Here is a 12,413-nt window from a genome sequence, read left to right on the forward strand (position 1 = left end):
GTGGTAGTTGTAGAAATATTAGTGGTGATGATTGTAATAGTAATAATAGAAGTGGTGGTGGTAGTAGTAATAGTAGTGGTGGTGGTAGTAGTAGTAATAGTAGTGGTGGTGGTGGTAGTAATAGTAGCGGTGGTGGTAGTAGTAGTAATAGTAGTGGTGGTGGTGGTAGTAATAGTAGCGGTGGTGGTGGTGGTGGTAGTAATAGTAGCAGTGGTGGTGGTGGTAGTAATAGTAGTGGTGGTGGTGGTGGTAGTAATAGTAGCGGTGGTGGTGGTGGTGGTGGTGGTAGTGGTAGTAGAAGTAGTAATCTTACATCTTTCTTATAAAGCATGATTGAGTTTGCGTAAGTGATGGTAGGGAAAGAATATTTGGTTCCGTCGTCCGCCTCTATTTTCACATCCACAGATGAATCTTTCTTCTGGCTGAGAAGCAGGGCATATTGGGTTAGAGCTTCAAGACCCATCACAGTGTCCTGCAAAGAACAAAAAAAATTTTTTTTTTTAAAAGTCAAGGAGATGTACTTGCATAGCAAGTGACCTGATCTGAGATCGTGTGCTGGAACGAAAACAATTGCAGCGTGGAAGGTGTTTATAAGCCATTTAAAATAACACACAAAAGCCATCAGATTCACTGCAACATAATCCCTAGCTGGAAGCAACCTTACCATCATCATCATTTAACATCTCTTGTCCATGCTGGCATGGGTTGGTCAGTTTGACCAGAGCTGGGAAGTTCGGGAACTGCACCAGACTCCAGTCTGATTTGGATGGGTTTCTACAGCTGGATGCCCTTCCCAATTCCCAACATGCCAACCACTTAACAGAGTGTGCATTGGTTGCTTTTACGTGGTACTGTATGAGTGGTCTTATGCGACACTGGTGCAGGACTCTTGCATTTCGTAGTTTCAGTCACTATACAGCAGCCATGCAGGAACTCCATCTTGTAAGGAACTCCGCCTTGTGATAAGGCGGTTCCATTCTCATAATTGTTTAGCTATTCTAATAACAACAATACAAAGTTGTTATATGAGATTATATATATATTACGGAGATGTACTTGCATAGCAAGTGACCTGAGATCGTGTGCTGGAACGAAAACAATTGCAGTGTGGAAGGTGTTTATAAGCCATATAAAATAACACACAAAAGCCGTCAGATTCACTTCAACATTTAAATTTAATTTGTCAAAATATTTTCGTCGCTTTGAGACCGCGACCTGTTCACTGACAAAATTCTGTGCTGCTACATATATATATATATATATATATATATATATAGATAAGGAGCCCCTATTATCGATTTTTTTCAACAATCTGAGTATGCCATGAGGTCTCCAGACATGAGTTCTACTCATGTGTCAAGTTTCATCAAAATCAATAAAATGATGAAGGAGGAGTTAGCTAACAACTCCACAAACACACCCAAAGACAGAATTTCCCACATATGTAGTAGACCAAATTAATATAAACGGTAGGTTGCTATAAAGTTGTAGTATATTGTCAACTTAATGTGACAATCCCAATAAGGGAACACACTACTGCCGTTTAGCCCTAGGAAGCTGGACCGCTTCCTGTCGGCCTTGACACAATTACTGTGTCCTTAAGTTTGCGAAGGGGAGACAAGCTCCCCCACCCATCCTAGCCAGCATTCAGGGACATGTTTCTGAGTCTTTGCTCGTCATCAGCCTGAAGTAGCTTACCAGCTGGATAGAGAGGCCTGTTTTGCCTTCACAAACTTATGTAAACAGTAGGTTGCTATGTTTCACCAAAAAGGAGAATTATAATTGTCACAAAATGTGACTAGGGTGTTAATATACATATACAGAAGAAAACTCACCTGAGAAGAACGGAAACCTCCGTGGCTGTTTCGTTGACTGACAAGAGATTTATAAAAGGGAAGGCTTTCTTCAATTTTGCCTTTGTAACTGTAAGCCAACAATATATATGCTGCTATTTCCACAGACGCCGAACCACCAATCCTTGGTGGTGATTTTGGATGCAATTTGTAATCTGGAAAGTAAATATTATAGATAGATAGATAGATAGAGAGAGAGAGAGAGAGAGAGAGAGAGAGAGAGAGAGAATGAAAGGGAGATTACAAGAGAGAGGAGAGAGAGAAAGAAAAAAGGCATTGTGAGAGAGACATTACAAGACAGAGAGAGAGAGAGAGAAGGAGAAAAAAGGACAGGGGGAGAGATTGAGAGAGAGAGAAAGAGAGAGAGAAAGAAAGAAAGAGACATTTCAAAAGTGACATTACAAGAAAGAGAGAAGTATTATGAGAGAGACATTACAAAAGACACAAAGAAAGAGAAGTTAGGAAGAGAGACAGAGTTCAGACAGAGAGAGATAGAGTTCAGACAGAGAGAGAAAGAGAGACAGAGTTCAGACAGAGAGAGAAAGAGAGACAGAGTTCAGACAGAGAGAGACAGAGTTCAGACAGAGAGAGACAGAGTTCAGACAGAGAGAGACAGAGTTCAAACAGAGAGAGAAAGAGAGACAGAGTTCAGACAGAGAGAGACAGAGTTCAGACAGAGAGAGACAGAGTTCAGACAGACAGAGATAAAGTTCAGACAGAGAGAGAAAGAGAGACAGAGTTCAGACAGAGAGAGACAGAGTTCAGACAGAGAGAGACAGAGTTCAAACAGAGAGAGAAAGAGAGACAGAGTTCAGACAGAGAGAGAAAGAGAGATAGAGTTCAGACAGAGAGAGACAGAGTTCAGACAGAGAGAGACAGAGTTCAGACAGAGAGAGAAAGAGAGACAGAGTTCAGACAGAGTTCAGACAGAGAGAGACAGAGTTCAGACAGACAGAGATAGAGTTCAGACAGAGAGAGAAAGAGAGACAGAGTTCAGACAGAGAGAGACAGAGTTCAAACAGAGAGAGAAAGAGAGACAGAGTTCAGACAGAGAGAGAAAGAGAGATAGAGTTCAGACAGAGAGAGACAGAGTTCAGACAGAGAGAGAAAGAGAGACAGAGTTCAGACAGAGAGAGACAGAGTTCAGACAGAGAGAGACAGAGTTCAGACAGACAGAGATAGAGTTCAGACAGAGAGAGAAAGAGAGACAGAGTTCAGACAGAACGAATCGAATGTTATGAAGATGCAGCGTTACCGTCTTCGGATGCCAAATCAAAAGGTTCTTTGTTGACCCTGTTAAAGTAGTCTTCATCCTTCAACAAGGCAAACGCAGTGAGGAGGACAGCACGGGAATAGTCATCGTTGGACTTCCCTCCGTTGACCCAGGAACGGAGATATTCAGCTGTTTCTTTGAGGGGGTCTTTAATGCTGACCTGCACAAATGGAACATCGATGGAATAGTAAAAGACGAAAGAAGGTAGTAGTAGTAGTAGTAGTAGTAGTAGTAGTAGTAGTAGTAGTAGTAGTAGTAGTAGTAGTAATAGTAGTCATAGTAGTAGTCATAGTAGTAGTAGTAGTTGTAGTAGTAGTAGTCGTAGTAGTTGTAGTAGTAGTAGTAGTAGTAGTCGTAGTAGTTGTAGTAGTAGTAGTAGTAGTAGTAATAGTAGTCATAGTAGTCGTAGTAGTAGTAATAGTAGTAGTAGTCATCGTAGTAGTCGTAATAGTAGTCATAGTAGTTATAGTAGTAGTAGTAGTAGTAGTAGTAGTAGTAGTAGTAGTAGTAGTAGTAGTAATAGTCGTCATAGTAGTAGTAGTCGTAATAGTAGTAGTAGTGGTGGTGGGTATGGTAACAGTGGTAAATAATAGTGTTGGTGGTGGTGGTGGTGGTGGTGAAGACGATGGTAATCTTACTTGGAGCGGTCAAAGCCGTCTCGCATTTCTGCTCATAAAAGTGACTGACTATACCAAAATTTTACCTCAGTCTCGTTGGTAGAACTGACAGACGCCAGCCACTGTCCCACAAACTACAAGAGACACATGTCTACCAGTGTCCCACAGAAAGAAGTGGCAAATGAATTGCAATCCCAATGAGCAATTTACAGCTCAATTTGACGTGTGTTTCAGAAGTAAGGCAGCAATGAAATTACCTGTGCATAAATCCCCGTACACGACAGGTAAATCCAATAATCCTTATATAACGTAACAAAGGCGGATAGATGCAATATAAGACCAAAAAGGAAAATTTCAATTGTCACTAATCGTGAATGAAGGTGCAGGGTAGCACCTACATTGTTGCTAGAAACAACAGTCAAAAACCCTTATAGCAGCAAAAAAAGTACAGGTCTATGTACTGACAGGTGAGATGAATGCCCCACAGCATCCAAGGTCACTATATCAGCTAGCTAGTTTCACTTAGCTCATCAACAGTGACTACTCTGTTGCTTTCCATGCTAGCATGGGTTGGACGGTTTGACTGAGGACTGGTGAAGCCAGATGGCTGCACCAGGCTCCAATCTGATTTGGCAGAGTTTCTACAGCTGGATGCCCTTCCTAGTGCCAACCACTTCGAGAGTGTAGTAGGTGCTTTTACGTGCGACCGGCACGAGGGCCAGTCGGGCGCTACTGGCAATGGCCACGCTCAAAATGGTGTTTTTTTTACATGCCACCTGCACAGGAGCCAGTCCAGCAGCACTGGCAATGACCTCACTTGAATGTTTTTCATATGCCACCAGCACAAGTGCCAGTAAGGCGACGCTGGTAACAATCACGCTCAAATGGTGCTATTTACGTGCCACAGGCATGGAAGCCAGACAACAGCTCTGGCAATGCTCACGCTTGGACGGTGCTGTTAGCGCTCCACTGGCACGGGTGCCAGTCACCGAATTTGGTTCGATTACGATTTTGATTTCACTTGCCTCAACAGGTCTTCGCAAGCAGAGTTTAGTGTCCAATGAAGGAAAGGTACACATAAGTGGGCTGGCTACAACCCTGGCAGAGGCCACGGATTATGGTTAAGCTAAATCTCATCTGTCAGAATGTAGTATTTACCACATAAGTCAATGGCTAGACATATTTGCATATTGTTTAAATGTGTGCATTAGAGATTAACTTACTATGTTCGCTTCTTGGCACTGTAGGAGACTGATTGTAACGAAAGCAGTCAGGGTAACACCCTTGGCTGTTCCACCCTAGATGGAAAATATAAAAGAGGAGAGATATTATTCATATATACAGACAAGAGATATAACATAAAGATATCACATATAAATATCAGAACACAATAGGCATAGCAGAGTGGATAAGAAGATTACTTTGTGACAACATTGTATTGGGTTCAGTCCCACTGTGTTTTTTACTTTAGCCTCAAGCTGACCAAAAGCCTTATGTGTGGGTTTGGAAGTCAAAACCTGAAAGAAGCCCATCGTGTGTGTGTTTATATATATATCTGTGTGTGTTTGTGTGCGTGCGTGCATACATGAGAGGCTTGTTTCATTTTCTGAGAACCAAATCCACTCACAAAGCTTTGCCTGGCCTGGGGCTGCAGTAGAAGACACCTGCCCAAAGTAGCACGCTGTGGGACTGAACCCAACTCCATTCGTTTGCGAAATAAACTTCTCATCACACACTTTACTTTTTTAAACATTCTCATTTCCTACTTTGTCTACGATACTCACCTGCATACCTTTATGGATGACATTGCCAACTTCTTTAAACGACCCATCTTTTTGCTGCTGTTCGAGTAACCAAGACACTGCTCTCTCTATCACTTTGCTGTCAATTGTTACACCTTTCATCTGGTGTTTTGCTTTACAGAAGCATTTAATCACATAAGCTGTCAACCTATAAATGAAACAGGAAATGGAAAGCTTTAACAAAGGTCGTACTTGTGGCAAGGGTCACATGCACTTTGCCCTTTGGCCCGTACATTTGTAAAAGTTAAGGATTCAGAAGAGGAGCTTTGGAGCAGCTCCTGCAGTTTATGAAGTTTTCTTTTTCACCTATACACATTTACATACACACACACAAGGGCATCCAGCTGTAGAAACTCTGCCAAATTTAGATTGGAGCCTGGTGTTGCCATCCGGTTTCACCAGTCCTCAGTCAAATCGTCCAACCCATGCTAGCATGGAAAGCGGACGTTAAACGATGATGATGATGATATATGATGGACTTCTTTCCAAATCCACTCATAAAGCCTTGGTCAGCCTGAGGCTATAGTAGGAGACACTATCCAAGGTGTCATGCAGTGGGACTTTGTGGCAGCTAAGGTAAGTGTCTTCTACTATAGCCCTGCGCTGATGAAACCCTTCTGCAAGCTGTACGGTGACGTCAATAAGGTAGGTAGCAGATTACAAAGAAAAGCACCCAGTCCACACTGCAAAGTGGTTGGCATTAGGAAGGGCATCCAGTTATTGAGACCAAACCGACGCAGATATTGGGAGCATGATGCAGTACTTGGACAAATCAGATTCTGCCAAACCATTTAATCCAGTGGTTCCCCAAATTTAGTGGCACTGCCCCTCTGAGAGCAGTGGAAAGATCCAGGGGGGATGCTGAAGAAAAGTGGGAGCAATAGTAGGGTGGCCAAAAGGAAGGGATGGATGTAAAAGCAACAAAATAATAGGTTAATTACCTTTTTGTTTTTACCTTTTACTTGTCTCAATCATTAGACTGTGGCCATGCAGGGGCACTATCTTAAAGGACTTTCACTAAAATATATCGAACCCTGTACTTACTTTTTTAAAGCCTGGTACTTATTCTATCAGTCTCTTTTGTCAAACCACTAAGTTATGGGGACATAAACACACCTGCACTGGTTGTCAAGCACTGGTAGGGGACAAACACATACATGTACATATACATACACACACGATGGGCTTCTTTCAGTTTCTGTCTTCCAAATCTACTCACAAGGCTTTAGTTGGCCTGAGGCTATAGAAGAAGACACTTGCCTGAGGTGTCATGCAGTGAGACTGAACCCGAAACCATGTGGTTGGGAAGCAAGCATTTTACCACACAGCCATGCCTGTTAAGTTTTATTTGTGAAATACAAATTTTTTTGAATTTGACTAAATCCTTCAAGGTGGTGCTCCAGTAGGGCCACAGTCCAATGCCTGAAACAAGTAAAATACATCCTATGTCGGAATGAATGAAACCTTGGGGGTCAAATAACAATTGTGAAACCAAGAGATAACTTACCAAGTACTTCCTGATTTATCTCTATCCCCGAAGGCACTGAATGACCCGTCTTTGTGCTGGTACCTTAATTCATTTTGGTAACCTTCAAATAAAAATAAACGCAAATGAACAATTGTATGTCACAATAAGGAGCTTACTTCGCAACCCCATCTTACTGGGTTCAATCCCACTGCATGACACCTTGAGCTTCTCCCCTCTACTATAAACCCTTGGCTGACCGAAAATCTTGTGAATGGATTTGGTGGAGAGAAACTGAAAGAGGCTCCTCATATGTGTGCGTGTGTGTGTGCGTGTGTGTGTGTGTGTGTGTGTGTGTATGCATGTATGTGTGTATACACAAACACACAAAATGTTTGTATATATGTTTGTGTGGAGGCGCAATGGTCCAGTGGTTAGGGCAGAGGACCTGCGGTCGGAGGATCGCAGTTTCGATTCCCAGACCGGGTGTTGTGTGTGTTTATTGAGTGAAAACACCTAAAGCTCCAAGAGGCTCCGGCAGGGGGGGGCGACCCCTGCTGTACTCTTTCGCCCCCAACTTTCTCTCACTCTTTCTTCCTGTTTCTTGAGTAAAGCTGCGATGGACTGGCGTCCCCTCCAGCTGGGGTGGGGGTGGGAGGGACACATACGCCATAGAAACCGGGAAACCGGGCCCTCAACAGAAATTGAATGTAAAGAGACAGAAAGAAATGCCACATAGCCTTTTATCCGACCATCTAACAAACCTGCCAGCTTGTTGTTTTCATAATATTAATATTAATAAAGGATGAGGAGGACAATATAAGATTTCAAATTTTGCCACAAGGGCAGCAATTTTAGGGGGAGAGGATAAGTTGATTGCAGCAACCCCAGCGTTCAACTGGTATTTATTTTAACGGCCCTGAAAGGATGAAAGGTAAAGTCAACCCCGCAGAATTTGAACTCAGAATGTAGGGTGAAATACTGCTAAGCATTTTGCCCAGCATGCTGACAATCCTTCCAGCTCAACACCTTCATAATAATAACAATAATAATAATAATAATAATAATAATAATAATAATAATAATAATAATAATCCTTTCTACTATAGGCACAAGGCCTGAAATTTGGGGGGGGGGGCAGGGGACAGTTGATTACATCGACCCAAGTGTATCATCATCATCATCATCATCATCGTTTAACGTCCGCTTTCCATGCTAGCATGGGTTGGACGATTTGACTGAGGACTGGTGAAACCAGATGGCTACACCAGGCTCCAATCTAAATTTGGCAGAGTTTCTACAGCTGGATGCCCTTCCTAACGGCAACCACTCCGAGAGTGTAGTGGGTGCTTTTACGTTTCACTGGTACTTAATTTATCGACCCTGAAAGGATGTAGGCACAATACATAATCCAACCATGACCACCACTACCACATACAAAGAAACAAAGCTGTAAACCTTAAACTTACCTGCGATGGTATTTTTCTCAAGTTTCTGTTTCGTCGATGCACTGAGTCGTGCTCGGGCTTCCAGGTACAAGAAGACAAGCACGTTGGGATAGAGTGATAGCATGGTCTGTTCGCCGCAGCCTGTGGGGAACCTGATCAATCTTTCGAGTCCACTTAATACTGGTCCCATGATGTCACCTACAAAAGAAAAGAACGTATTTGGGTTAAAGACAGGGAGAGAGGGAAAGAGAGAGAGAGACAGACAGAAAGCAAGAGGGAAGGAGAATTGGAAAGTAAAGGAAGAGAGAAAAAAACATAGGAGGGGAAAAAAGAGGTAGAAGGAAGAGATAGGGTGGGAAGGAAAGAAAGGAGAGAGAGGTTAGGAGGGAAATAGAGGAGAGAGGGCAAGAAAGGAATCTTGTTCAAAACGGGGCCACCAGTTTTCATTTATGTTTTATGTAGTGTTTTTGGTACCGAAAGACTTTCAAACTTCGTATACTTATCTATTTTGTGTTATAGAACAGAAAAAAAATTTTGTATTCGAATTTATTTCCTGTAAAAAATTGTCTTATTTCGATAATTTCAACCAATCACTGACAAGTATTCAGCTGTTTACAGTTACTCCTTTGGCAGTTTAAGCGGTGTAAAGCGTATTTAATCTCCATTACTTCTGACATTTTGCAGAGGCAACACACGTGTGTTCGTTTTCCCTAACCCTAACCCTAATTGACTTGCTCCTTCCCTCAAAAACCAGGCCTTGTGCCTATAATAGAAAGGTTTATTAGCTACTGCTAATATGCTTCAGCCATTTTTTGACAAGGAAATAATAATTTTATCACCGCCGAGATTCGTTTGTTTATGTAGTCAGCATTTAATGTATTCGGCTGAATGGACGTCAGTGATTGGTTGAAATTACAGAAATACGACAACTTTAACATGAAATAACTTGCGATGTACGTTTTTTTGTTAAGAAGACTAAGAGAAAAAGATGTTTTATAAGACACATTCTACCAGTGTCCCAAGTTTCAAAGTGTTTCGTTAAGAAAATACTGGTGCCCCCATTTTGAACAAGATCCAAGAGGGCAAGAAAGAAAGGGAGGAGTGAGAAAAGAAAGAGGGGCATTCTTTCGATACTAATTCTCTGAGTGTCAACGACCCACGTGGCTTTGTTTACATCAATTCGGCAATTTCCGTAAGAGGGAAAGGACGTTAGTCAGCGACTGCTCTCATCTGTTAGGTAGCAGACAGCAGGGACCCCTAACCCTAACCCTAACCCTAACGCTTTCTCTCTCTATTTCTTTCACACTCTCTTAAAAACACATGTCACTTATCTCTCGCTTTCTCTATCTCTTTCACACTCTCTGGGAGAGAAAACTGGCATGTGTTCTTAAGAGAGGGGGAAGGGAAGGGGAAGGGAGGGTTAGGGTTAGGGGTCCCTGCTGTCTGCTACCTAACAGATCAGAGCTGTGCTGACTAACGTCCTTTCCCTCTTACGGAAATTGCCGAATTGATGTAAACAAACGCTGAAGCAAAAAGGAGGATTGGTATCGAAAGATCGCCTTTAATGTCTGTTGTCCTTGCTGGCATGGGTTGGACAATTTGACCACAGTTGGTAAGCTGTAGAGCTGCACCAGGCTCCAGTGGTCTGTTTCAGTATGGCTTCTATGGTTGGATGCCTTTCCTAATGCCAACCCCTTTACAGGGTGAGCTGGGTGTTTTATGCGGCACTGGCACAAGTACATTTTAAAGGACCCCAGCACAGGCCAATCCTCTTCACCAGGGGTACCAACCTTAACACTTCTGCTTTGGAGGATGGGTCTTCTTGAGTACAGCAAGGCACCAGGGATCTTGGTCCTTTCTCATCTTGTCTGAAAGGTCCTAGCCTTAACACTTCTGCTTTGGAGGATGGGTCTTCTTGAGTACAGCAAGGGACCAGGGATCTTGGTCCTTTCTCATCTTATCTGAAAGGTCCTAGCCTTAACACTTCTGCTTTGGTGGATGGGTCTTCTTCAGTACAGCAAGGCACCAGGTATCTTGGTCCTTTCTCATCTTGTCTGAAAGGTACCAGCCTTAACACTTCTGCTTTGGTGGATGGGTCTTCTTCAGTACAGTAAGGCACCAGGGATCTTGGCCCTTTCTCATCTTGTCTGAAAGGTCCTAGCCTTAACACTTCTGCTTTGGTGGATGGGTCTTCTTCAGTACAGCAAGGCACCAGGTATCTTGGTCCTTTCTCATCTTGTCTGAAAGGTCCTAGCCTTAACACTTCTGCTTTGGAGGATGGGTCTTCTTGAGTACAGCAAGGCACCAGGTATCTTGGCCCTTTCTCATCTTGTCTGAAAGGTACCAACCTTAACACTTCTGCTTTGGAAGATGGGTCTTCTTCAGTACAGCAAGGCACCAGGGATCTTGGCCCTTTCTCATTTTATCTGAAAGGTTCAGCATCCTGAGGTCATCCTTCAATACCTCATTCCACATGTTCCTGAGTCTCGCTTCCATGAGTTCCATCCACTTTGGGAGATTGGCACCTCTTTATGGAATTGTTGGCATCCATCCACATCACACAACCAAACAAGCACAGAGTTCTCTCTTACATGCTGCCTTTAATTTCTCATATGCCTAACTTCTCTCACAATACACCAACACTCTGTTGAACATGTAGTACACTTACACTACACATCCAGTGGAGCATACTAGCTTCATTCCATTTAAATATTCGCATGTCATCTGCATTCATTACCATGTAGAATTGCTGTCCATATACATGCATCATACAATCTTCCTCGCACGCAGAGAGAGAGAGAGAGAGAGAGAGAGAGAGAGAAACCTTTGGTTGCCAACAGAGGTAAAAAAAACTCTCTGAATTTCCTCCATCCTATTCTTATTCAAGCTATCTCCCTGTCTGTGCATCCTCCCCGACTACAATTTGGTCCCCCTGGGTAGCAGAAATTATCTACTACCTCTAACGAGCCACCGGGACATTTGAGAGAAGCGATTTCCCAAGTCTCTGTAGTTTTTATAGATCCTGTGCACCTTTCACATACAAACACTACTTTTTCTGATAACCTTTTCCATGTGTGTGTGTGTGTGTGTGTGTGACCTGAAAAATGGACATTAAAATGATGGCAATGATGATTGCATGACATAAAAGGAACATTAAACTAGGATTGAACCTGGTAACTTACCAATGAGTGACACAGACACAACCTCGGATCCCTCCACAACTTTCGGTGGGTATGCGATACTGACTGCTTTCGTGAAAGATTCCTTGGAGGACACATTCACTGATATTGGCTCGCTCTTCTCATATGTAGAACCTTCTGCCTGTGGATGGATTAACAGAAGGGTCAGTATGGTGGTGGTGGTGGGGGGGATGTTAGTATAACGAGGGGGCTGTAAGGGTCATTATCACATTTGACAACCTGGCAGAAGCGTTAGCACTCCAGACTAAATGCTTAGCTGCATTCCGTATGCCTTCACATTGTGAGTTCAAATGTCAGAAGGAGAAATAATTATTAGTGAGCTGGCAGAATTGTTAGTGCACCAGGTGAAATACTTAGCAGCAATTTGTCCGCCTTGATGTTCTGAGTTCAAATTCCACCAAGGTCAACTTTGCCTTTCATCCTTGATAAATGAAGTACCCGTTACACACTGGGGGCAATGTAATCGACTATCCCCCTCCCCTCAAAATTTCAGGCCTTGTGCCTATAGTAGAAAGGATTATTATTACTGAGTGTGAGAGTACCACATACATCAAAGTGACATTGGGTTACAGCTATACGAAGCTCAATATACCTGTCATGATTAAGGGGACCCCAGGCACATGCATTACAACCGTAGATGCATGACACGATGCTCTCATGTCGAGATAAAATTACTGCCCATATACGAATTCTAAACTTTCGTCAAAGAAATGTTTCACGAAATACGGTTCTTAGAATTCGGATATGAGCAGTTA

General features: G+C 42.8%; 1 protein-coding gene across 2 annotated transcripts in view; it reads right to left on the reverse strand.

Annotated features, from left to right (window-relative positions):
• Nucleotides 1–12,413, reverse strand: part of LOC106877144 (CD109 antigen) — a 72,502-nt gene that overhangs the window by 9,535 nt on the left and 50,554 nt on the right. For both annotated transcript variants that reach the window (XM_089346215.1, XM_089346216.1), the window contains exons 25-32: nucleotides 11,641–11,779; nucleotides 8,480–8,656; nucleotides 7,053–7,134; nucleotides 5,528–5,693; nucleotides 4,967–5,041; nucleotides 3,109–3,286; nucleotides 1,836–2,008; nucleotides 314–472 (exon numbers count right to left, since the gene is read on the reverse strand). In XM_089346215.1, the coding sequence (XP_089202341.1) occupies nucleotides 314–472; nucleotides 1,836–2,008; nucleotides 3,109–3,286; nucleotides 4,967–5,041; nucleotides 5,528–5,693; nucleotides 7,053–7,134; nucleotides 8,480–8,656; nucleotides 11,641–11,779 (1,149 nt within the window). The remainder of the gene's footprint in view (nucleotides 1–313; nucleotides 473–1,835; nucleotides 2,009–3,108; nucleotides 3,287–4,966; nucleotides 5,042–5,527; nucleotides 5,694–7,052; nucleotides 7,135–8,479; nucleotides 8,657–11,640; nucleotides 11,780–12,413) is intronic.

Source organism: Octopus bimaculoides, chromosome 30, assembly GCF_046866305.1.
Source record: "Octopus bimaculoides isolate indiv1 chromosome 30, ASM4686630v1, whole genome shotgun sequence".
In the NCBI taxonomy this organism is placed as follows: domain Eukaryota; kingdom Metazoa; phylum Mollusca; class Cephalopoda; order Octopoda; family Octopodidae; genus Octopus; species Octopus bimaculoides.